This window comes from Scatophagus argus, chromosome 9 (assembly GCF_020382885.2).
Source record: "Scatophagus argus isolate fScaArg1 chromosome 9, fScaArg1.pri, whole genome shotgun sequence".
In the NCBI taxonomy this organism is placed as follows: domain Eukaryota; kingdom Metazoa; phylum Chordata; class Actinopteri; family Scatophagidae; genus Scatophagus; species Scatophagus argus.
Window position 1 is genome coordinate 16,982,785 of NC_058501.1, and position 25,368 is coordinate 17,008,152.

The 25,368-nt window shown below is 40.6% G+C and overlaps 3 protein-coding genes and 1 long non-coding RNA gene across 5 annotated transcripts; 3 read left to right on the forward strand and 1 right to left on the reverse strand.

Annotated features, from left to right (window-relative positions):
- Positions 1–2,073: 2,073 nt before the first annotated feature.
- zyx (zyxin) lies at positions 2,074–16,239 on the forward strand. The gene is given in 11 exon segments (XM_046399186.1): positions 2,074–2,322; positions 8,518–8,753; positions 9,474–9,562; positions 9,564–9,734; positions 10,504–10,599; positions 11,380–11,955; positions 12,188–12,329; positions 12,800–12,969; positions 13,251–13,429; positions 13,829–13,949; positions 14,059–16,239. Coding segments are annotated over 10 exon segments (1,881 nt in total). The 5' UTR covers positions 2,074–2,322; positions 8,518–8,530; the 3' UTR covers positions 14,173–16,239.
- LOC124064656 lies at positions 10,412–23,593 on the reverse strand. 2 transcript variants are annotated; one of them, XR_006844294.1, is made up of 7 exons: positions 23,457–23,593; positions 22,333–22,465; positions 20,876–20,975; positions 20,397–20,543; positions 17,067–17,099; positions 12,182–12,323; positions 10,412–10,837 (listed from the first exon to the last, which is right to left on the reverse strand). It is a non-coding gene; the product is annotated as an uncharacterized LOC124064656 (long non-coding RNA). The 2 variants fall into 2 exon arrangements; XR_006844293.1 differs by lacking the exon at positions 12,182–12,323.
- kel (Kell metallo-endopeptidase (Kell blood group)) lies at positions 17,299–23,078 on the forward strand. Its single transcript, XM_046399166.1, has 18 exons — positions 17,299–17,461; positions 18,401–18,695; positions 18,782–19,084; positions 19,210–19,331; positions 19,903–20,061; positions 20,173–20,244; positions 20,361–20,549; positions 20,641–20,801; positions 20,905–21,022; positions 21,121–21,216; positions 21,320–21,418; positions 21,503–21,580; positions 21,661–21,767; positions 21,864–21,953; positions 22,066–22,133; positions 22,277–22,437; positions 22,524–22,613; positions 22,706–23,078. The coding sequence occupies exons 1-18, from the start codon at positions 17,435–17,437 to the stop codon at positions 22,850–22,852; spliced, it is 2,382 nt and encodes a 793-aa protein (XP_046255122.1). The 5' UTR covers positions 17,299–17,434; the 3' UTR covers positions 22,853–23,078.
- On the forward strand, positions 23,191–25,258 carry LOC124064624 (histone H1-like). The gene is made up of 3 exons (XM_046399261.1): positions 23,191–23,572; positions 24,336–24,628; positions 24,738–25,258. Exons 1-3 carry the CDS (start codon positions 23,335–23,337, stop codon positions 25,191–25,193), a joined length of 987 nt encoding a protein of 328 aa, XP_046255217.1. The 5' UTR covers positions 23,191–23,334; the 3' UTR covers positions 25,194–25,258.
- The last annotated feature ends 110 nt before the right edge of the window (positions 25,259–25,368 follow it).

Below are 25,368 nucleotides of genomic sequence, written 5' to 3' on the forward strand. Positions count from 1 at the left end.
TGATCCAAAATCAGGATGTTATATTATGAGCAGGTAGTGACTCACATGAGCAGCGGAGGGGTGCAAAAGGGTGGAGTAGGAAAAAAGATAGGAAAGGGAAATAAAGGAACGCAGCACACGAAAGGGCAGGGTGAGAAGTGAAAAGTGGTGAAAAAATGCAGTGTGAAAAAGAAAGAGAGATGGAGAGAAAAGTATGGCACTTCATAGAGGGAGGGGAGAGGAACTGTTCATTCCAAGGTTTGGCTGCATTCCAGGCTGTCTGGCTCTGATTCTGATGGCCTCCTGATTTTTCTTTTTTTTGTCTTACCTCCAGAATGACTGAACCCTACAGCTGTCTTCTCCGCTTGCCTGATCCTAACTTTCCAAGCTTCAGTTACCATGGCACCACCCGATGTTTGCGGCTGGCTGGAAAATGGCAGAAGAGTGATGCACTCGTGTCATTTCAGCTTCCTTACTCTCCTCACCGGTGAGACAGAAAGCAAGCTTGTGAGTTGACTGGAATGCGGAAAGGCACACAAACTTTGACCTTTTCCCTCGCATGTCACCTGCCTGAGAGCGCCAGGCGGGACTTTTTCTCAGCGCAGCACCACAGTTGCTGTGGAAGTCTCTGAGTGGAAATTCGCCGCATTTTTTTGTCCCAGTGGAAGTGGGGAGAGAGTGGAAACATTTCTTTAGGGACAATGGGCTATCAGACCCCAACGACCACTCCCTGTAGTTCACAGACATGAATCAGACAGCAACGGGTTACACAACAGTTACTGCACAAGCCTGAGTGCAGGAGAACTTCGCCTATGGTTTCACAACCTGAGTTAAGCGCAGCTGCATTGTGTCACAATCTGAATGTCGTATGGTAATCTAGGAGTTGATGCCATGAGTCAGTAGATGCTTCCTGAAAAGACATTAATTTTAAATTTTAAAGACATACAAAAAATCTTTGCCATTGGGACAAAATAACTTTGTTTAAAACATTTGTTTAAAAATAAGATTTGGACTGTAAAATATAAAAAAATCACAGCCACAATTTCCCACTTCCCCAGGTGATGTCATGAAATTGTTTCTTTTGTCTGACCAATCTTCCAAACCTTGAAAATATTAAATTTATTATCCCATAGGATAAAGAAAAGCAGAAACTTCAGAAGCAGAAACATTCAGATGTCTGGTATTTTTGCTTGAAAACTGACTTTACTTGTTGATCAGTTATTAAAATAGTTGATGATTTGTCTGTTGACTGACTGATCAATTCTGATGACGACTGATGACGACACCTGAAACTGTGATAAGCTAAAGGTGTGTGCCCCAAGAGTTACCCAGGATATGAGGTGTGTGTGAACGTGGTGTGTGTGTGTGTGGACATGAAAGGATATGACGTGGCTGATATGCAGGATGGGAGGTGTCATTTAACACCAGTTTGAGTGTGATCACGTCCTTATTGTTTCGAATGAACAACAGAAACAACAGACTTGACAACAATACCATAAACTGCATTTGTTCTCCATAATAAAGTGTACAAATCACGTACAGAGAGGCAGTTAAAGCCTTTGCAAGTTTATTGCCTGAGTGCAAAGCAAATAATGGTGTGTCAGCGCACTTGGCAGACAGAATAATGCCTTTACAATCTGATCCTCAGCTTTGCCTGTTGAGGCAAGTGGAGGAAAGGCATAAAAACAGTTTTATATTTTCTCCTGACTCTAAATAAACCCAAAATAGAAAAACCTACTCCACAGCCCAGCCCTGTTTGAGCATACTGTCTTCAGCCATTATACCTTCTTGTGTTTTAAACCCTGACCCTGAATTTTAGAGCCTGCATCTAATCAAGCCTCTAGCCCCATTACCTCTCCCTCCCCACTCGCTCCCTCACTCCCTCAGTCTGACCTTACAAGGAGAGGCAACAGGGTTGATGTCATTGACTGAAGAATGCTGCAGGAATCCAGAGAGAAAAGGGGGCAGAGGGAGGAGGGGTCTGACTGGACAGTTTATGAACACACACATACGCACACACACACACACAGAAAGAGAGAGAAATAGAAAGGGAGAGAGAGAGAGAGAGAGAGAGAAAGAGAGAGAGAGAGAGAGAGAGGCGCTGTTTACATAGTAATACACAAGTCCTGGGCCAAAGTCAAACGAGAAAGAACTTGTTTGGAAGGATGGTGTCATTCCTTTTCCAGACTGAAAAGCACAGGGGGAGGGTCTAATAGCTGGAAAGGGGAAGAGAGAAAGAGAAGTTACAGTCAACTCTTACTCAGCCTGGACCAAGAGAAAAAGCAGAACAAAAGGAAGAGGGGGAAGGAAAAGGGAGATCCACACTGCAGCTGTATTAACAGGGTAAGTAACTGTGCCGTGAATCATGATAACTGTTACTTTTGGGAGGCAGACTACATGTCTTTTTTAATCAATGCAGATATCACTATAGCACAGAATTACTGGTTAGTGCAAAATGGGGTGTTGCTATTTTCTCCTCATGGAATGACAGCTTTGTGAAATCACAACTAGTGCGGATCTGCCACATGACAGGGTTTGATATGACATGTAAAAACTACTGCAGACTGTGGCTGAGAGATACGTCTCGGTGGACGGTGTCCCGTTGTCTCCCCAGCCAAGTGGCTGTTTGGTGAACGTGTCCAAACCTCCCTGAACGTACTGTAGGTTGCTATACCAACTGATGCATACCGACGATAAGGCGCATGCTATGCGGAAGCTCCAGCAGGAAGTCCAGCTAAAAAGTTGGTCAAGCTAGCTTGCTATCTAGCAATGCGGCTGTAAGCATTTATGTGCTTCGTAGAGTAGCAAACTCGTAAAACCTGATGACAGCACTGCTGAAAGAAACCTTCTTCTTTGCCATATGAGGTAAGAAAAAATTGGGGCGGCGTTTCGTCTCCGAATCAAGCTGACCAAAGCTTGTAACGTTAGGAGTGGTAGGGGTGTGTGCGAGTGAAGCTAACCTCACTGCTGGTGTGATACCCGATAAACCATCGAGATTAACGTTTATCGCCAAAGGTTTCTGGTCAGACTCGCAGGTCAGTGGTAGTTGTCATTCAGCCCTCCGTGGTTTTAATGCCTGAGCTTATGCATATTGAAGATATGACACCACCTGATATAACCTAGAAATTTGACCAAGACGAGCTAATGTTGTCGAACGTCATGTGCTTTGAAGACTCCATGGGCTTAACCTCTGAGCTAATTTATAACGTCTAGATTTAGCTAGAGATGTGATGAAAGCTAATGTTCTATTAAAGCTGCGAACAGCATTGGCTGTCTGTCTTCATTTGCTGTTTGTGACCGCTCACCCTTTGCTGTCAGATGTCACAGCATTGGCTTAACAGTTTGCTAACCATATCTAAGCAATGGGGCGCCAAGGTGGGCGGAACGTTTTACAATTCTGTTGTTCTCTTATTGAGGAGGCCTGCAAGTATGGCTCTTTCAGATGTCTTCACAATTGAATGGCCTAACTTCATTTTACCTAGTTGGGTCTCATGCCATGTATGAGAGCATGTGAAGAAATCTGCCACAGCTCTGTGCAGTATGGATGTTGGGAGAACTCATGAGAGTTATGGCCATTTTAACATAGAATTTCTGCAATGGAGAGAAAATGAAGATCCTGTGATCATCAGTGGTTGTGCCTTGCCTCTCTAATTAGCCTTTTTCATCAGCAAAAGAGGAGGGACGCCTCAAGCCAAGGCCACAGAATGTTTAAGAATAACTTATAGGAAGAAGGCTCAGGCTTGGGTTAGCTTGAGGTTAGTGTGGTGCATCCATTTGAAAATACTGGGAGTGTGGTCACTGACGCCTCAGTAAAGTGGTGAGGCAAATGAAAATCTGTGAATCTGTGAATGACTGTATGCTACCCTTCATGACAGAGGTGATGAGGAATCCACCTTAATAGTAGCCTCCATGAGTCAAGACACACAATCTATTTTAGGGCAACCCTTTGCCCAAAATTACTGCATGTCGAGCTCCTTGATTGTGTCTGTGGCTGTCTTGTGACTCTTGTTTGGCCCACACCGTTCTACTATATGTCGGTGTAACAGATAATGTTGTTTGTATGAGAGCTTGGCACAGAACAATGTTATTTTCAGTTCTGAAATGTTGCTTCTTCAGTTGGTCATCTAACTGCAGTCTGAGAGGGTGCGTAACACTGGTGCTCAATGCATGTCCAGTGACCTGTAAGATTGGACTCAAAAGGCTTGTTTGTCCGCGTATTAGTGACCCCCGGCCTAGACACGCTTTCCCAGAAACTGGGTGTGCTATTAACATCAGAACAATAGAGAGTTTCATCAACAACACACTAGTCACTGATACAGTGACATGGAAGGATATCGGTGCTGTCAGGAATTTCAGCTTGTACCTTCAGTTGCTTGTAAAACATTAAAACATTTTAATAGACAGGAAAACTGCAATCATAAATACCACATAAAGGCATAGTGGTACCTCAATATTACCATGTGACTCTTGAGTCATATAATAGGTCTATATTTTTGTTTTTTGAAAAGGTCAAGACAAAGAAAGTGAGTTCATTTCCATATATGACCTTTTAAAAAGCAGTAGCACAGTATATAAACCAAATTTAGTTCCTCTTTAACCACAAAGTAATGAACCACTGCTGAGTTAAATAGTTTTCCCTTGCAAAATGTGGTAAAGCCCTCCTCAACGGCTACTGTATCACTTAGTCTGTACCTTCAGAGGAAAAATGGTGTTCATGTGAAACTTGAGACAAAACACAAAAATCACAGAAAGTGTGACACAAAAGGCTGTAGTTTTACTTGTATTAGTTTGCATGGTTAAACAGTCACCATGGGACTTAAAATGCTGAATTTCAAGTCCGAAGGCATGCTAGTTTTTATATCCTTCAGAGTAGTTAGGCTGATTACATTCATCCTCTGCCCCATGTGCAAATTTGTCCCTGATAATATGGAATGAAATCCAGCATCGCTCTGGTAAGCAATTTTCTGCCTGTAAGAGCTGTCTAGCTATGTGGTGTTTATACAAAGTTCAACAGGGACAGAGTACAGTGTGTAATTTATGCTGGGCCCCTATCTAAAGGCTCCACAATGCCATATTCCATCACAGCTGTAAAGCAGAAATGATTAAATGCAGGTGTGTCATTATGTTCAAGTGGTGAGTGAGAAATGAATGAGGGGTGCTGAGGAAAGGACAAGAATAAAAGAGACAACATAATGCAAGTCTATACCTCAGATTGCGGGAGTCAGAGCTGAATACAAGACCTTGTTCCCCATTTGGGAAGTAAAAAAAAATGCCAAAGAGGAAAACAGCAGAGAGGTTGAATGGAGAGAAAAAAAAGAGGTGATGTCATTTTAGTTTTCGTGCCAAAAATGTTTCTCAGCCGAGGGTCTCTCTCATCTCAAGGCTCAGGTTTCAAAGATAGATTTGCAGTAGGATGTTTGAAGCTGAGTGTGGAGGTGACCTCATCGTTTTAAATCCCTCAGGACTGTATCAAGAAACAGATGGAACCTGACCATAAGTTATCATCACTGTTGAATAATTGAGAGGACTAGCGCATATTGTCTCTAAGAAACAAGGCAGTTGGAGTACTGTAATGAAAAGACTAAGTCACAGTCTATACCCACCCTTGTCAAGCACTCCTTTTAGAAAGATATACTGATAGATTTAAGTGTGTTGTTTTGAGTACTGTGTTGATATCTATACTTGCAAACTTAGTAATCCAAGAGCTTTATCTTGACTGTACCCAGTCAATCTGCTTTTGCATTAAGTGTCCACTCCCATTGAAGTAGGCCTTGATACTAGGTGAATGAGTAGCCAGTTACTTTCCCAAAGACTGAGAAACACCTGTCCTATCTTTTCTTTGCTTTGTTACTTTAATTTTTTTTTTTTTGGTGCAAACTACTCCACATTTTGCCTATGTGCTTGCAGAAAGTTTACAACCAGAATAACTTGCATCTCCATTAGAGCCTCAGCATCTCCTCTTACTGATTCATGGGGCAATTTTCTGAATTATTCAAGGGGGATAGTGAAGTGGAGCTAAGATTCTGTAGGATGATGTTTTTCCAACTCTACTTAGAGGACAGTTACATTTGAGAGTGAATCTCATGCCATTGATCGTTCGTTCAATAACCCTGTTGTGGTTGGGACTCATCATCAGGAATTTATTCGTCTACTCATACTTTTGTTTCGTAAGATCAGAAAAATTTAACAAAGTAAACAGTTTTAACTGGTATTTGTCTAAAACGTGCTGCCTTACCTAATTACATGATAAAGCATCCATGCAGTTTTCTGATAAAACTGCATATACACAACAAATTAGTGTATTCTGACAAATAATGAACTACGTCACTGTACGGTATAAGTGGTGTGTAACCCAGAGGTTTAATACATCAGTGATTCATACTGGGAAGTCTTAGGCTATCTAACGACACAGTGAAACCGCTGACACCTCCGCATGCCTAACGTCAAGGCCTTGGACATATATGGTTAAAAATGTTCACAGTGAGTGAATCTTGATTGAAAAGGATCTGACCCAAAAAGCAGAAGAGACAAAGTTGCACTTCTTTCATGTCAGAGAAGCTGGTTATGTCATGAGTACCAGGGATGTTTTGATGAGCTTTAAGGGTTTCTTTGTCTTGTCAGAACTTGAAGTGCTGCCTGCATCCCAACAAAGTGGTATGAGGATGAAATGCTTAAATAAGTGTAGTTTTCCTGGTTGGCTGAGCTTACTGTCAGCATTAATACAAACTTAATTGCTATTCACCAGTCTGACTGGTTGCAGACTTATTTTTCAGGAAGTATTGGTAAAACTTTAGTACAGTACACAAACAACAAATTGACATTTATTGTCAAGTACCTTTGAATCAAAGATGACTGAGCAAATTGTCTCACGCTTACTCAATAGTATCTTTGACATTTATGGAGGCATCATTGGTATGTAACCTTCATTAAGGTGTAGAGGGTAAATGCCGCACAACAGGGAGACGGTAATTACATATTGTTTGTACACTGGAGAATGCTATCTCCCACTTTGTTAAATTTCTACCACCTGTGACTTGTGTTGTGGCTACATGACATTTATCTTTTACAGCCTGTTAGAGGCAGTAAAATAGTCCAACCACTGGTGTGTTAATTATTATTATTATTGTTGTTGTTGTTATTATTAGGATTATGAAACTATTTCAGAGCTCTGTGCTAGAGTAGTTTGTTAAACAGCAATAGAGTGTGAGTTAAGACATCCAGTGTGTGTACAGATGCATGGGTCGGTGTATGTTCATGTGTGATGGTGGAGGGGAGTTGCTAAGAACAACCATGCTTTTCACTAAAGGTCATGTTCAGGGCCGATGGCCTTCAGAGAAAATGTGTTGAGCATTTTCGTGGAGCCTTGATACAGACACTGAAGTAACATCAACATTTGTTTAACCACCAGCATGTGTGAGGTAAATATTTGAGTTGACCCTCTTTTTGACGCACCTCACATGAAAATGTTATGATAGTTGCTCTCGTCCCTGCCTCAGACTGGCCTCCCTCTTAGAAAAACTGCAATCAATGTGTTGTTATGTCTCCATAAACAGCCATGTGTTAAATATTGCACCGTAAATCCCCGGCATCTGGGAGTGCCACTCTGTCTACTCTTTATACATGGCCTGAGGAAACTTTCACACACTTTTCTCATGTTCCACTGTAAACTATTTACCAAAGCTTTTGTCTTTGAAGGGTAACATTAAACTTGCAGAATGCCTACTGGCTGTTTTCTTTTATTTTCTGCTATTTCACTAAATTCATAAATAAAGCCAAAATAAACATCCATTTGAATCAGCTTTTCTTCAGGGGTTAAGCCATCTGTGTCCCAATTATAAAGTATACAATGTGTACCAATTTGCATACTGTGCTGTTTTGTCAGTTAACATAAAATAAGTTAGTGTTTTGTACTAACAGGAAATGCTTTACAGTATGCAGCACAGATTGAATCCATCAAATTGCAACATTATGAAGCTATTGCCAGTTCTAAAGTTGGAAACTTAACAGACAGGAAGAAAAATGTTTTTTCAAAGATCTATTACTCTCATTTTTTTATTGTTTTGAGTTGTTCAAACAGCTCTCTCACCATTTTAATTAGCTCCTCTGTTTGCATTTTGCTGTACATTGAGGGACAACTAACCATTAGTACCACTCTCAAACATTTAAAATTTAGTGTGTAACTCTGAGTACAGTTAATTCTGTCACTTTTTCAATGTAAAAGCGCTGTATAATCTCAATCTGGTTGCAATTAGTATGTAGTTTGGAACTGTGACTGGCCAAATATTTTGTTGATGTGTCATCACTGCTAATTCTCCAACAAATGACCCGACTTGGGATTGCTGCCAAGGAATGCAAGACCTTTGACTTCATCAGCTGATTACATTAGTTTCATTATGTGGGGTGTGACAGTGAAACTCCTGAGTCTGGAATTATTAGAACTTTACTGCAAACCATTTTCACACCTTTTGTTCTAAAAACTAATATTTTTATGTACAGTGTCTAACTTTTGTCCATACTGTGTCTTGTGTTCATCTGCAGATAAATTCACAAAATGGAGGACTCCAACAGTAGCAAGCCGGTTGTGGTGACGTCCTCTCTGAACTTCAAAGTCACCACCCCGTCCTTCTACAACCAGCCAAAGAAATTTGCCTCTGTGGCACCACCACGGCCCAAAAGTATGACACCTCCCTCAGCTCCATCACCGACACCAGTGGGCACAGGGGTGATTGGTCGAGTCGGAGATCTGCCTCCACCGCCCCCTTCGCTCTGTGATGGTATTTGCATTATTTATACATTTTTGTGAACCATTTTTGCGACTTTCTTAAGTTAGATCCACTCAGTCAGCACCCCTCCCCTATCCTGCCCTGGTTAATTTTTATGCTACAGCATACTGAGTTTCACATTTGAATGTATAATAGAACACATCAGTTGTGTGATTAAAGATGTCTGTGTTCATCTAAATCATGGACACAGTCAGACTACCTCAATGAATTAAAGGTACCATGTGGGGTTTTTGACCATTATAAGTGTGTTGGAGTACAAGTTGCAAATGGGCTCTAGTTTTGTGTGCATTGAGTACACGCACGAGGATACAGATGCACAGGCTGAACATAGATTTAAACAATGTAGGATTTGAAATATTTTTTTAAAAAATCCTGTATTCATGTCAAAATAGAGAAATTTACAATTAATTTAAATCATGTCCATTGTAAACATTTTCTGTTTACAACAAAACTCCATGGGGCTCCTTTTAATGCAGGAAAACATACATCTGGCAGACAGCACTTGGCTCATCAAACACATCTCAAACTGGCCAAATCTGCCCAACTGTTTTGCTTTTTATTTTTATGTGCCTCTTTGTTTGTTTGTTTGTTTTGCTACAAACTTGCTTTAAACAGGATGGTTGTTAAAGCACTATGATAAATGACTGACAGTAATAATTGGAAACCATTCTGTCACAGCTTTTAACCAATCAACCTCCTCATTTCTGTCAGACTTCCCACCCCCACCTCCTCCTCCACTGGATGATGATTTGCCAGCCCCTCCCCCCGAATGCCAAACCACACCCACTGCCTCTGACGCCCCCCCCTCCCGCCTTCCCTGCTCCACCTCCAGTGGCAGATGATCTGCCCATGCCAGCTCCCCCTGAGGAGAGTGTCTGTTTGCCCACCTTCCCCTCCCCCCCTCCTCCCCCACCACCTCCACCTCTACCTGCATCCAGTATCAGTATTCCCAGTGCTGCTGGGAACCCACAGGTGAGTCATAATGGAATCTTTACCACATGAAGCCAGAGATGTTCCCTTTGTCTGCATGTTTTATCCTTTCACTGCACGTAACTGCCTTTTGGTATAATTTGATAATCGGTTAGGACACTGGAAGACATTGTTGTGGAATCATAGTGAGTCCATGGAGCGTTGACAGGAAATACTATTGAGATTTTCCCACAAATTATATTAGCATTAGTCTGGGGTATATCACCCTGCGCCATGCCTCTAACAGGATCATTATTATTATTGTTATGTAACTAAAACAGATTTTAGAAATGCAGCTTAAGGTTTATTAGAGAGGTTTACTGCAGGACTCCATTAATCGTAGCTTGTTTGTCAGGCTACAAAGAGATCAATATCTGGAATCAAAATGCCTTTCAGCAAACAATTCAATGTAATGAAAATTAAATCACTTAATAGACAGTACTCTCTTTTCTCCAACATGGGAAATAGCATTCAAATATCATTCATTTATTCATCATCTTTATTATTCACTTCACCGAGTTTGTTTGTTTATCATTCATTCTTTCGTTCTGGGTTTTCCACCCCAGCAGCTGCCAGACATGTCTGAAACAGTTGTTACATTTCATCCTTCATTTTGGAATACAACTATACAGTCTTGAATCATAATCGACCATCTGTGACAATTTCTCATCATCATCCACCTTTTTAATCTTGGCTCATTGTGGCCTCACCCTCCTTTGCTTCAACGTGATCACTTTATTTGTGTAAATATCTTTGTGTCTTCCTTTGCCAGAAACTGATGGAGAAACAGACTAGCTTCGACAGACAACTTGACTCTCTAACTGACTTGCTGTCCGAGATGGAGACCAGGGGACCTTTCAACCCTAAGGTACAGAGCGTTAGGATACTGATTGAAAACCAAGCTAAAGGATAGATGAGAGGGAAAGTGACAGCAGGTGTTGACTCACAGGATCCTCACTGAGTCACACAGAGGGAAGAAAAGAAAAAAGCGAGGTAGGACAGTGGAAATAGTTTGGAGAGATGCCAGGTTGGTTTCATTAGTCCCTCTTCATCTGTTCAGGTTGAAAGCTCAATGATAAGTGAACTGCACATACAACACACCAGACCTGAAAGAGAAAACAAAAAGTGAGGTAGCTGGTGATTCAAACTGAGAAAGGAGACACTTGCAGAGAGAGTGAGAGTGAGAGTGATGCACACTGAACTGAGTGGAGAGCATGAGAGTGTGATGAAGGCAATGTGTGCTGCCAGAGACCCAGTGAGAGGGCCATAAATGGAGAGTGTTTTTATCCATCTGGGAGGTACTGGATCAAGGCAGAATAATGTTGGCTCAGAACTACAAAATAAATGTCAGAAAGATGAAGCACTTCTGATAAGCTCAAACTGTGGAGCGCCTCCAATGTTTACTTTAATCAGCGCACCTCATTCAGTAGAATAAAAAGTGCAGTGCTTCAGCTTGCGATGCTATACACTAGTTATTAACTTCCCTCTGTTGAAGTATAGTTCAGGATAAAAGGGAGGTTTATGCTGCCGATCAAACTGAATGCATGTATAGAATAGCCTCACATTGAATTCACCTTTCTGCTGCGTGATTTGTTTTGAGGTTAAAGAACTTAATAATTTTTTGTTGACGTCTTTGTTTCATCCACAGTTACCAAACCAGTATTCTGCAGCACCAGCTCCCAAGCCTTCAGCTCCTCCCCCGACTGCTCCTAAGCCTGCGCTCTCCTTCCTCCCTCCCCCTGAGATGGGAGATCGCCCGCCTCCAGCACCCTGGGCAGAAGAACTCAAAGCCAGGACAAACCGACAAGCCAATCACAACAACTCTGCACCAAATTCTGCTGCTCAGCCGTTTGCTAAGGCACCTGCTGTGGCTCCCAAGTCTGGTTTTGGAGGGAGAACAGCAATGTCATCAGTCTCACTGGCACAAAAACTGAACGAGAACCTGAACCAGAACATGACCCCAGCCAGTGCTGCACCAAAACCCTCACCTCCTTCTGCCACCAGCTCTTTCCCTCCACCTCCATCTGCTCCCCCTGCACCTCCTACTCCACCAAACAATATGGCAGCTCCCCCAGCCTCTAATCACATAAAGAGTCCTCCCTTTGCCAGTCAGGTGAATGCAAACCAAAACCTTCCTGCTGCTGTGCCTCCTCCTCAACCCAAGATGATGCCGTCTCCCCAGTCTTCTTATAACCAACCAACAAAAACTTCCCCTGCATCAATGGTATGTTCCAGCTTTATTTTAGTTACTTATAGACACCCTTTGCATTGTATATACAGTAAGAAAGCACAGGATGTACACAAGTAATTTAGTTTACATTCAACAGATCAAAATCATGCTTTTCTGGACATGCACTGAGTGTTTTCAAAGTTAAAGTGCTCTGTATAAGGCATGCTGTAGAAAACTAAATAATGTATACATATTCACTAACAGCTTTGTGTTCGTGTACCTGCAGCCTTCACCTCCTGGACCCGTTCCTATCCCAGGGGGAGGTGTTCCTCTGAATATGAGGGAAGTGGAGGAACTGGAGAGACTGACCAAGGACTTCATCAAAGACATGGACAAACAGGCACCTGTCATCACTTCTCCTCCTTCAGGTACACAACACAGAATAGTGGCTGCAGTATTCATTGTGAAACTAACGTGAGGCAGATTTTAATGGATCATCAGAGGTTTTCTGGCTGCTACAAAAATGCAAAGCAATTATGGATAAGTAGAAAATATTCATTCATATATTCCAAAATTAATATTTAGTTGGCTTTTATTTATCTCTGTAGTGGTTCTCGGTTTACTGCTGTGATTGTTCAAGTTCTTTCCTCTGCTGTTTACAGATTTGACCTTGTGGACTGTGAAGCCACATATTGCATGAAATTTAATATTGCAAAAGTCTGTCCAAAATTAAGTTTTCTGTAAAAAAAAAAAAAAACAAAACAAAACAAAAAAAAAAAAACAAAACAACACTGCAATTAACACAAGCTGAAATGATGTAGGAAGATGGATTTATGAATAATTCTATTTTGACCCTCTTTCTCTCTACCAACCCCCTCCCTCGTTCTTCGCATTTTAGAGGTCTGTGGGAAGTGTGGCGAGGCTCTGTCCCGCACCCAGCCCGCAGTGAGAGCCATGGATAAACTCTTCCACTCCAACTGCTTTTGTTGCATGAGCTGCCATCGCCCCCTGCAGGGCATGCAGTTTTATGACAGGGACGGCTCACCTCAGTGTGAGGACTGCTATATGGTGAGGAGTCACATACAGACACATATAGACAGTCTCTTGAGTTGTCAGATATGTAAGAGGTTTTTCACAATTATATGTTAAACTTATGTGTTAAAGCTGTTTTTAAACAGCAAGCGTCAGTCCTCATGTGTTGTAATTTAAATACTGCAAACCCGAAAGTCCGTAGACGGTGCTGAACAGTGTTGACACAGTGAATATACCATCGCCCAGTATGCTTCTACGTTATTAACCAGTTTCATGTCTTCATCTCAGTTAAATCCTTTGTTCTTTTTGCTCCTCAGAATTCCCTGGCGGTGTGCTCCCGATGTGGGGAGAAGATCACAGATCGTGTGCTGAAGGCAGTGGGCCAATGTTTCCATGCCCACTGTTTCCGTTGCAGCACCTGCTCCTGCATACTTGAGGGGGCGCCTTTCATCACTGATGACAACAACAACCCCTACTGTGTCCAGGATTACCACAGGTAGCTAGATTGACGATTCCTTAGTGATTAACACAGTGACATATTACAGGAACCGCGAATTTGTGATGCAGTTTATGATACCAAACATAAAACGTGGGAAGAGAGCTGGGACAAAATGTGTGCCCCAGCAATTCTCTAGTTTTATACCTACATCATTTCTCAGCACAAGGAAGCATGAGCTGACCAAGTGTATGTCTTGAGTAATCCATTTTAACAATGTATGAACCCATTCGTCCTATCTATCAGGATTACTGATAGGAGTAGTGCTGCTGGAGGAAGAAGGCAGCAACAGATCTGACAAAGTTGATTAATCCTCGCTACCACTAGCTGACAGGCCCGGAAGCTGCAATTTTTTGGTTGATTTTGGTGTCAATGTGTTTATTAACCTCTTTATTTCAGGCGTTTCTCCCCTCTGTGTGTGAGCTGTAATGAACCCATTGTTCCAGCCGCTGGCAGCGAGGAGACAGTCAGAGTGGTGGCTCTTGACAAGAACTTCCACCTTAAGTGTTACCGTTGTGAGGTGAGACAATTGAACACATCATTTTATGAAAATATGCAGCACGTAATATATTCATTGAATTCTAAAACCAAGCAAATCTAATAAATAAATGTATTTATTTGTTCTATAGGATTGCGCTCGGCCTCTCTCCATAGAAGCTGATGAAAATGGCTGCTATCCACTGGATGGCAGGATCCTGTGTATGAAGTGCCACACCCAGCGAGCCAAGCAAGCTGCACAGTGATTGGCTGAAGCAGCATCACTCAGATTAACTATGAACCAAATCCAAAAGCACAGGATTTATTCAGCTGCCGGTTTTGCCTTTGCAACAGGGCTTTAGTCAGTATATGTGCGCAGGTGTGAGCGTGAATGTGCTGTGTGAAAAGGTATGTTTGCATGCAGATACTGTGTAGTATTCCCCTCGTCTTGTTCACTTCAGTGCAGAAGTAATGTACTGCATTGAAATAAATGCCCTCATCTTTTATTCCCAATCTCCAACCCTCAAATCTCTCACCTAGTCCTCTTTGTATACTAGAGTGTATTTTTTGTGCCAATTCTATGTTTACGCGAAAAAATTCCAGCAAACTTGCACAAGAACAGTTTGGTGAAAAGAGCGGTCTGATGAATATAGAGTTGCCTTTCTTTGTCGCTCCTCAGTGAAGTTAGTAGCACCATGTAGTGAGATATTTCACTTTCACTGGCTGGTCTTTTTCCTGTAAGCATTGTAGCTGTTATCGAGACAGATGTTACCATAGGGGAGAACTTTCAGGGACCACTCTGCAGATTTCACCACTATGGCTGTTGGTAGAGCATATCTTTAACACTTCAGCAGTTGTTGTGCCTGCAAGCATAGTTGCTTTTCTGCCTAGATTGTTCTTCTTATCAGCCAGTCTACTCTGATAGCATTTTACATTCATCTAGGGCTAAACGCTGACTGCAAAAAACAAAAAAAAAAAAACAAAACAAATTAAAACAGTGAAAGTTGCTCTGTTTTTTGTGACATGATCATTTACAAGCATGCAATGAATTATGTCTTGTTGCTCTCTTGTTTGATCATACATACTGTATAAGGGCAAGGTTAGAACAAAAATCAGCCATTTTCTTCTCAAGCAGAGTTCAGAGCTGATTTCCAGCATATTTTCAGATGCATGCTTTTTTGGATGCACAAAATTTAAACATACAAGCACAGATTCCATTGCAGGGATCTCACAATTTAAAAAACAGTGTAGTTATAAATGTCAGCGGCATGCTGAGAACAGGACCTATTGTGTGATCATTGCACATTCCTAGTGAAATAAAATATTCTTTTAGTGTCACTTTGACTCTAAAGTCTCTGCACATGATCAATTTAGTTAGTTTTTTTTTAAGTAGATGCCATCTAGAAACATAATAGTTTAAAATATACATTTTCTTGGAATCTTTTGCTTTCAAAAATTGTAATTTATGGACCTTTTTTAAAAACTAAATATTAAGGTTATATGTATACCAACATTAAAATAACCCTGTCCTAATTACAGGATAGTAGATCAGTAGAGGCATTAGCTTTGAGCTTTAGGTAACAGATGTTAAAACATAGTGACCAAATATGTCAAAGCTGTAAGATTTAGGCTGATAAGTTAGATGATTCATTGTTTTCAAATTCATGTGTCTTTTTTTAAAGACCATTTTTTGGTCTGAAACTGTTCTGTTGTTACCGTAAATACCACTTTTTTTTCCATTATTCATTCTTTGTACTTAAGTCTGGTCATGTCTGTTATATACCATTTTATTCCTACTTTATTGTACTGTATTTCATTGATTAATGCTTACACTTATTTGGAGATTTGCTCTCTCTACTATAGTATTCCATTGTTTCTTTTGAATTGAACTGGTTTGCAGCCACAGAAATTCATTCCACATAAAGGAAACAGTTGTTATCTGTGTTTGCATTGAGCCTGGTGCACACTTAACACCAGGATGACTAATAAGGCAATAGTTATTCAGCATTGCATGCTAGCTGTGTAGGTGGTGGTAGCATTTCTTCTAGTATTATGTCTTTTGTTTGCACCAGCTACACAACCATTGTGGCCCTGCATTTGTCATGCCTATGTGATATATGTATAATGATGCCTTCTCAATTTACCTGCGTTTTGTTGTGTTTTGTCCTATACATTCGGATGCCTTGTCTTTTCATATAAGTTTTTTTCATAAATTCCTGTTTGATATGTGTGAATGTGTATATGTTACAAAAAAAAGTTATTTAGCCCCACCCCTCCCCCTTTGGCTGTATTAAGAGATAAACAAACAAATAAATAAAATTCTATAAACCAAATATTTTTTGTCTGATTTCTCTGTTTTGGACTACATTACATGAAATAGTGTATGCAGCAGGAAGGAGGAAGTAGTCAAAAGCAAAAGTCTTAATACAAACTGTAATTCTTGTATTTATATATAAATAAAAGTCCTACATTGAAAGAAAGCAGAAAAATGGCCCCTGTGATTATTGTATATTATGTTATTTGACATAAAATGTAATTAAATAATTACTACTCATGCAATCATGTAAAAGAAGGAATTTACTATTGCGGTTAGTTGAGGTGGAGCTAATGGACTGTTCAAAATACCCTGAGCCCAAAGTGGCACCTTCTAAATGCTTGTTTTGTCCAACCCTATAGTACAAAACATGATATAAAATTCAAAATGTTTAAAAATAAAATCAAAAAATCATCATATTTGACAAGCTGCAACCATGAAATGTTTTCACATGAAAAATAAACCAAACAAATATCGGTAGTTTTCCAATTCATTTACTAGCTATGGACTCATGATTTCAGCCGAACATTTTCCTGTATTTTAAATTTGCCATCTTTATTTGGTTGATCATATTTGTTTTTGCCACCATGTTCTGTCTCTGGTGAGACTCCATGTGACATCCATAAAACGTGCGTCCTCCCACACTCTCAATGATGTCCTACGCTGCTACAGGAGACGCCAAACCGCACTATCAGTCGTTAGCAGCCATGTGTTGCGCTGATAATGACGACAGCGGTCGTATGTGTGTGTGTGCATCTAAAAGTGTTTACTTTCCAAGAAGTGCTTGCCCTCATTCAAAGCAATGTAACAATGTACAAGCAAAAGCAAGTAATGACCTTCACTTACCTGTCCCATCCTTCTGTTCTCAAGCCTTTAACACTGCAGGCAGAGGGGACAGTGAAAACACAAGTTAGAGTCTTCATACTGAGTTTCTCCTGGTTTCACAGACCACAAAACATCCACATGCACGTTCCGAGCAGAACCATAGTCTTTGCTTGATTATCTGTGTTCTAAAGAAGAGAGTAAGACGTAGCCGGCAGAGTTGTTTTTTATCGGAGTGTCAGATGAAGAGAGAAGTGAGTGATGAAAAGAGATAGAGAGCTGAGATGACAGAGGGACAGTAGGAGGAGGGAGCACACGTGAGACATCGAATGTAAAAGTCAGGGGATGCAAGTCGCTGGAGAAACATATAGCAAGACGTCGATGTACTAAGAATGAGTGAAACACCAAGAGAGTTTGAGGTAGGATCTTTTCCAAAAACAAAGTGTTGACCAGCTTGTTAAGAAGCCATGTTTACTCTGTGCACACGCTAACGATGCTAATGTGATTGCTTTGAGTTGCTGGAAACTGGAGCCATCTATGTCCCTGGGAGATTACATTATTCATATAACTTTGGAAAATTTTAGAGTAGCACTGAAAACACTCTGCTGGCTAGTACCAATGCTATTAACATACTGTGTGATTTTTCTCAACTCTAAACTAATATTAGATTGATAAAGTGTTTATCAGGGGAGATGTATAGTTATGCCATTTACCCTAGTGTCACTGCTGCCCTGCTTAAAAGTTGAAATACATGAGCTCTCACTTTTTAATGGGTTTTATATGTAATTTCTGAACAGAGAGGGCTTTAATAAGTCCAACTTTTTGTTGATTAAGGTGTTTCTTGCTAAGCAGACGGAGACCAATTTCCCAAGAGATTCTTCCAGGAAATACCGAGAAGCCTCTAAGTGCTGTGCAGAGCAGTGAACTGTGAAAACTGAGAGAGAACTGTGATCAGATGTTTAGAATGAATGTGTTCATGGAGAGAGGTGGCCGAAAATCACTGTTAAGGTGTTGTGTGCTCAGTTCTGTAAACTGAAATCTGTGATGCCCAGTTGATTACCACACTGTTGCACTAATAGAAAATAATTAGATACATTTACTTAAGTACTGTACTTAAGTACAAATATGAGGTACTTGAATGTTTTTTTTTTTTTTTTTTTACTTCGACAGTGGCATCTACTGGACATTGCGTAACTATATGGGTTGAAAACAGTGGACCATATCATTCTCTATAACATCTGCATTGGACTTATATTTCTTCATTTATACAGTTAGAAAACAATATTGCACATACCTAAAAATATATGTCAAAAAACAGTCCAGTTATATTCTTTTCATTTGTCATTGCTCCCTTCTAGACCCAGTCATCAGTCCATCCATTTTCACAGCCAGAACCTGAGAGGCAGCTTCAGCCTCCACCTCTGCTTCAGCTGTCACTCCTCACCCAAAATCCCTCCGAGATCCATCAACCAATCCAGATCCAGCCTGAGCTACAGGTGTCACAGCACCAGCACCAAACAAAGCCACTGTGGATAAACTATCGAAGGCTGCTCCTCCTCCTTTTGGGGTTCTCCTTATGTGCTGCCATTCTGGGACTAATTTACTACATGCATCAAAATCTTAAAAACAGGAGCCATAACCAAGGAGGTGCTGGTAGGTCTCCCGAGGAATACAATAATGCAACAACATGTCACAGACCATGTGTCTGACTCTTTTTATTCTCTCACTGTTTCCTCTAGTGACTCCATGTCTCTCCCCAGCCTGTCAGTGGGCCTCAGCCCGTCTGTCCATGTCCGCTGATCCCTTTGCGCAGCCCTGTGACTACTTCTTGTTCACATGTGGATCTGACAGACTTTCACCAGACAGTGGTGGGCAACAAAGAGGTCAGGGCACCCCTGCACACCCACAGAACCGGAAAGAAAAGACGGTTGTGTGGCCACAGGGGACGGCACAAAGTAAAGAGAGAAAGGACACAAGACTGAGAGAGGAGAAAATACTGGACAGAAAAACTGGACTCCTGCAGTATCTCAGGGACATTCTGGGTAGGAGTCTGCTTCCAAAATGTCCTCTAATGTTTACTACTCTGTATTTTATTGTTTAATTCAACCATATTTCTGTAAAAGAGTGTATTATATCAGCATATTGTCTGAATTGTGTGATCTGACAGAAACAAACACCAGGAATGCTAGTACATCAGTGCAAAAGGCCAAAGGATTCTTCCATTCCTGTCTGGACACCAAAGCCATAGAGACTGCTGGAGCAGAGCCTTTCCTCACACTCATCCAGAAAGTGAGACAATTATATGCCCTTAAAATGTGGGCTTTTGGCTGATAAATCCCCCCAAAAATCAATTAACTTAATAATTAACTTAAATGACTCAACAACTGCTGAATGGATTGCTATTAAAATTGCTGCACTTCATTTATAATCCATTAAGCAGAAATAGCAATCACTTTGGTGATTCGCTTTCATCTGGCGCCACCATCAGATCAAAACTCCAACATGTCAAATACTTTAGTTTTCCCATCAGTCTCAGCTGTATTTGTGTAGCTGTTTTTATTACTAATTAGCATATTATCATACATTATACCTGCAGGTAATTTCGAGCAGAAATATAAAATGAAAAGCTTTTAAAAGGCTCCTAAATGCTCAAATTTAACATGTTAATATTGTGCAGGTATAATCAGCATGTATTAGCAAGCTCACAGAGCATGATGTAAACTCTCTGGCCTAAACAGATGCTATGTTTACATGCATTAAGGGACACACTTAAAGTTGGTTTCTTCATGTAAACATCTGCAGCTTGCTCTCTTATTTTGGCTAATCCTTTTCTGTATTTAATGGCTATCTCTGTATGCAGCTGGGAGGCTGGGCAGTATCAGGCCAGTGGAATGGGACCGATTTCAACTCCACACTGAGCCTACTAATGAGAGACTACGCTACCTTTCCATTCTTCAGCCTCCAGGTGGGCACAGACCCAAATGAAATTGCCAACGGAACAAGCAAACATTACATACAGGCCAGTACCAATAAAGATAATTTGTAAGTCCTAACATGCTGGCTGGAGCAGTGCCACAGCAAAGTAGGCTTTGTGTTATTGCTTTAACTCAAGTCTCCTTTTTGTCAACAGATTGATCAGGCAGATGTATTGATCCCGTTTGAATGGAACAGCAAGGCACAGAAGTATCAACCTAACACTGAGGTCTATGACTTAGCCAAATGCCTACTCATTCAAAAAATACTTTTTTAATTAATACAATTTGCCTATCCATCCCACTACTGCATTCCTTTACCATTCTCCCATCTGTTTCCATCCAGACACTACGATCCTTCTTGGCATTATGTGAGAAGTACCTGGCATTGTTGGGGTCCCCACCCAGCCAAAGCTTGATCCACATGGGCACATTCATCTCGCTGTCCTCTGAGCTTGCTGTGGCTGCTGCACCTCTGCACTATCGCTTGTCAAAAGGGCGGCTCTATCAGCACATGACCATCACAGAGCTACAGGTAGGAGAGGAGGAAGACAAGTCACTACATACACATGCTGCGTCTGAACATGGTGTAACAACTGCGTTTCTTTATGTAATTATGCCAACAGAGCCAGGCCCCCGCCATTGATTGGTTGGGCTGCCTGCGGGCCGCTTTCCATCCACAGCCCCTCGTTGAAGAGGATCATGTCCTTCTGCAAAACTTACCCTACATAGTGCAAATGTCCAATATCATTAGCAACTGGCAGAACAAGCATGAGCTGAGAACTAGGTACACAAGGGGGACACACAAAAAAAACCCCACATTTATATATAAATACACTTCTCTTGTTTTTCGTTTTTGACCTTGTGCTGTCACATTTGATCCCACTCAGCGGCCCTCTTCATACTTATATGGTCTTCCATCTGCTGCATACCATGATGCCAGCTCTAGACTCCAGATTTTCTGAAACAGCAAAAAATTTGTCTGTGACTTTCGGCAACAGTGAAGCGGTGAGTCAAGGCAGACGTAACCTTCTGCACTTTTAAAAAAGATGAGATCTATGAGTTGGTTTGTTGAGTCATGTCTTCATTATGGGCCTCCTCACCAGGTAGCTCCTCGCTGGAAACACTGCATGTTAGAGACTGGAAGAGGATTTGACTTAGTTTTTAGAAATCTTCTCAGTGAAAGAACCGCACACAGAGATGTAAGAAGTCATTACAGGAATTTGGGGTATAATGAATTATGCAGCAATTTAATTTATAAGGCTATTATGAAGTACATTTGAGCTTTTTTTTTTTATCCAACAGGTAGAAGAGATTATTCAGAATATCTTTTCCTCCTTCAAGTCCAAATTACGTGAACTCAGATGGACAGATCAGAAGTCTCTCCAGACTGTCATGAACAAGGTGACGTGATGCAAGTTACTATAATGGCCTTTTTGAATTTTCATTTTGTTACTGTTTTGATATCAAACGCTTGTCTCCCTCTAGGTTGAGTCTTTAGTTCCAAGACTTTGGACCACAAAAGACATAGCTAGCGAAGCCGAACTTGACCTGCTTTTTTCCGAGGTACCTTACAAACCTGCAGTGGTTCTAACAGATGTTTATCGATTTTAACTTCTTCAACACCACAGTCTGTATAATTCCAGGTAACAGTTGGCACGGATAGTTTCTTCTCCAACTATGTTCAGATACTGTCCTTGGGGCAAAAGAGACGCAGCAAACTCTTGACTGAGCAGGCCGAGACTGCTGATATGTAAGTGTCTGTGCTCTCAGTAAGTGCTTCTATTCTTAAAGTTGAGACATAGGAATGTTTTAAACTTGTTTTTAATATTTTCAACTTTGCTTTTAGTCTGTCTGTCACCCCATTTCTCCTGGGTAATGAGCTCCTCTTTCCCATGGGAATGTTTGTCCCTCCTCTCTTCCATCCTACCTATCCTAGGTAAAGTGTACGCTAATTTTAAAAGCACTATTATTGGGTTTCCAGATCGTACTTGTTATTAAATATTCTAACTAAAACACATTTTGCTTTACTTTTGTATTTTTTTCAACAGGGCAATGAATTATGGTGTAATAGGTTTCCTTATTGCCAAAGATATTCTCCACCTGATCCTGCCTGACAGTAAGAGAAGCAAACATTTGTCCTTCATTTCAAAAATGTCTTAGACATTAAACTTACACACACATTTTATTACCTTATTCATACTGCATACACACAGCACTGATTGTGTCCCGCAATATATTAATCTTTGTGTTGCTGTGTAGTTTATCCTCAAAGTGAGATGGTGCGTGCTGTGGGGGAGTGTGTGTGGGCTCACTACCTCACTGTGACACAGAAAGCAGACCAAGGTGGAGTGTTTTCTCTTTCGGCGATGCAGCAGCAGGAGGTGTGGGTGCAGTATTCTGCACTGCAGATAGCATTGCAGGTGAGCAGCGACCTTCAGACTTTAGTTCCTAAGTAAACAAAAACATTTACTTCATACATGCACATTTTGTCCATGTCTTTCCTCAGGCTTATTATCAGAGTCTGAACAACCATCCAAGTGACACTTCCATCTCAGGGCTTTCATACGTTCGCCTGTTTCTCACATCTTTTTCTCAGGTACTGTAGTGTGCTTCTGTTCTTAGGTTTAAATCTGTTATTTTACTTCCCCTCAACTACCGATCTTATGTCTATTAATGCATCTTTTCCAGGTTAACTGTGATTCAGACCCACACCATCGATTCATGCCCTTGGAGCCATCCTTCCTCATTACAGTCATTTGCGCTAAATCTGACCGGTGTCCTACAAGCCTACATTGCCCCAATAAAACCCAGCAGCACTCATTACAAACATGCTGAATACACTTCTCTGTATTTGTAGTTACAGATTATTATTATTTTTGTGTATTGTCCTGCAAACTATTGACTTGGTGCTGTAGAAATTAAGCACACAGTGGATGTTGGCAAACTGTTGTGGTGAGAGTATGTAAAAACACATCTTTGTATCAGAAGTTATGTTTGCATGGTCGTAGATTACACAAGATGTTAAGTATTTGTGTAAATAAAACAGACTTCTGGAAAACTATTTTCACCTGATGTTTCACAGTTTCACTTCATGTTCTGCCATGGTTAACCTAATTAGTTTTAGCTCCCATTTAAGTTACAGTTTTGTGTTAGTTCTGTCTCCAGGATGCAAAGCTTCCAAGTTCTGGACCTGCAGTTACAGGACAACTAAAGAGCTGTTATTTTTCAAAAAGAATCATAGCTTATGTGTCTTTCCAAAAATCAACCAGGCAGTTTTCAGATTTCTCTCTGAAATATGAAATAGGCTAACAGTAAATATGCGGAGGAAAGCCAGAGTCAAAAAAGCCTCATCCGAGCCTGTACAGGAAAAAGCTAACAGCAATGTTAATGCAATAGAAAACACACATTTGGGTGTGATAAAACAAACAGGGAGACCTACTAAAACTCCCGCTGGAAAAGGCCTCGGAAAAGCAGGCGCCAAACGTTTGGGCCGACTTCTAAAACGAGCTGTCCATGTCCAGGAGTCCTCAGCAAAGGGAAAAGTTCCTCTCCCAAGTGAGTGATGGCTCCAGTAGCTAACATTTAGCTAGCTAGCTGAAGCAGCATTTAGCTTTAGCTAAACTTAAGGGCACATAAAAAAGTTTAAAAATTACTGTTTGTCTTGTGATTTTTAGTCTTGTATTTGTTCAAATTTTAGTATGTTCCAGCCAACATTTAACCTAGCATTTAGTAGGAAATACAACATAATACTGGACGTTTTATGGGGTGGGGGTTGATATATTCATTTATCAAGAAAAATAAAGAAATTCTTAAAAATATGAAATAAAATAAATAGTGTATATAAATTTTATTTTATCCCGTGACTGTACACCTTATTTCCTGACATGAAAGTCAAACTGCTGTTTCAAAACTTTATTTGTATTAACCAGCAGGTTCTGGAAAAAAAAGGTGCTTTCGCACAAAAGCATTTAAAGTTTGTGGGCCTAATAGTTGTTAAAATTTTAATTTATTCATTCTAGAAATAGTGGAATTAATCTAAAAATGCACACTGTGTGAGAATTTTTACTTACTGTGGAATGAAATGTTATCACAAAATAACAACAATCACAGAGAATGTGACATAGCACCCTCAATAATACCTGTGACTTAAAGTGAGAATTTAATAAAATTGAAAATAAAATAAAATGATTATATTTATCAATATTAGTTTATATTTAAGTTTATGTTTATTCTATCATTAAAGTTCTGAAGGCCCTTGGAACAAGATACAATTTCTGTACTCTTATATAACCTTCTCTTGCTTTTACTGATCTTTCAGAGACTCCTGTTCGCCTTTTCAAGCATCAGATTGAAACTGAAGTTGAGAATGCACCCAAGACAAACTCTGCAAAGCCAGCCTCACCTAAGGTCTCCCAGCTCATCCTCAGTGTGGTTTCTCAGTGCAAACACCGAGGTGGCATGTCTATGGCAGACTTAAAGAAGATGCTGGCTGCTGGAGGCTATGACATCACCAAGAACAACAGGCAGGTTGAGGTGGTGACCAAAACGCTGCTTAACAGTGAGACACTTGTCCGAACAACAAAAAATGCATCATTCATGCTCAGCAGTAAGGTAAAAAACCCAAATCTTTGCCAAACAATTTGATTTTATATTTGCTTGTACATTTGAGATTGTTTTTATTACCTCTAATTCTCAATCCTTTACTTTCTACAAAAACCAGAAGCATACAGACACAAAACAAGTAAAGGCAAGCAGTGTGAAATCTCCAAAACCAAAAGCTGAGCTGAAGCAGAGCAAAACAGCCAGGAAATCCACCAAAGGAACAGAAAAATCACAGAGACAAGCCAGAAGGACTCTCAAACCAAAGCGAGAATTACACAAACCAAAAGGCAAGACTCGTAAACCAGCAGCCAAATCATATAAACCAAGATGGAAGACATCCAAATTAGGAAGAACATCGCCCAAGCCTGTAAGGAAGCAACGCAGATATGCCAAAAAACAAGCTACACGGGTTCGAAAGGCACCAAGGAAGGCACGAAGGGTTGAGAGCCGTCGACCAAAGCAAAACCGACATCAGTATAAACATTCCCCTACAGCCACTAGGAGGCTTAGGAAAACAAGACCAAGATTCAAAACACGGCTGCATCAGAGAAGGAGAAGAGCTTACTACTATTAGGATTAGCTTTTAGAGTGATGCATGGTGAGCAGTAATAAACTCAAACCTCTCTAGCAATTTGAAAATGTCTAATTTCTTTTGATGCATCGATTATTTTGAAAATATATTTTCTAATTTTCATTCTACATTTCCATGTTCTTAGGAGAACTCACGTACCAGTAATTTCTTACATTTT

Excerpts from the sequence above, each read along its gene's own strand:
- LOC124064624 (XM_046399261.1), top strand. The coding sequence starts at position 23,335 with ATGCGGAGGAAAGCCAGAGTCAAAAAAGCCTCATCCGAGCCTGTACAG. Across the intron at positions 23,573-24,335 it reads GGGAAAAGTTCCTCTCCCAA|AGACTCCTGTTCGCCTTTTC; the intron begins GTGAGTGATGGC and ends CTGATCTTTCAG. Across the intron at positions 24,629-24,737 it reads CATTCATGCTCAGCAGTAAG|AAGCATACAGACACAAAACA; the intron begins GTAAAAAACCCA and ends TACAAAAACCAG.
- kel (XM_046399166.1), top strand. The coding sequence starts at position 17,435 with ATGAGTGAAACACCAAGAGAGTTTGAG. Across the intron at positions 21,581-21,660 it reads TTGACCTGCTTTTTTCCGAG|GTAACAGTTGGCACGGATAG; the intron begins GTACCTTACAAA and ends GTATAATTCCAG. Across the intron at positions 21,954-22,065 it reads TTCCATCCTACCTATCCTAG|GGCAATGAATTATGGTGTAA; the intron begins GTAAAGTGTACG and ends TTTTTTCAACAG.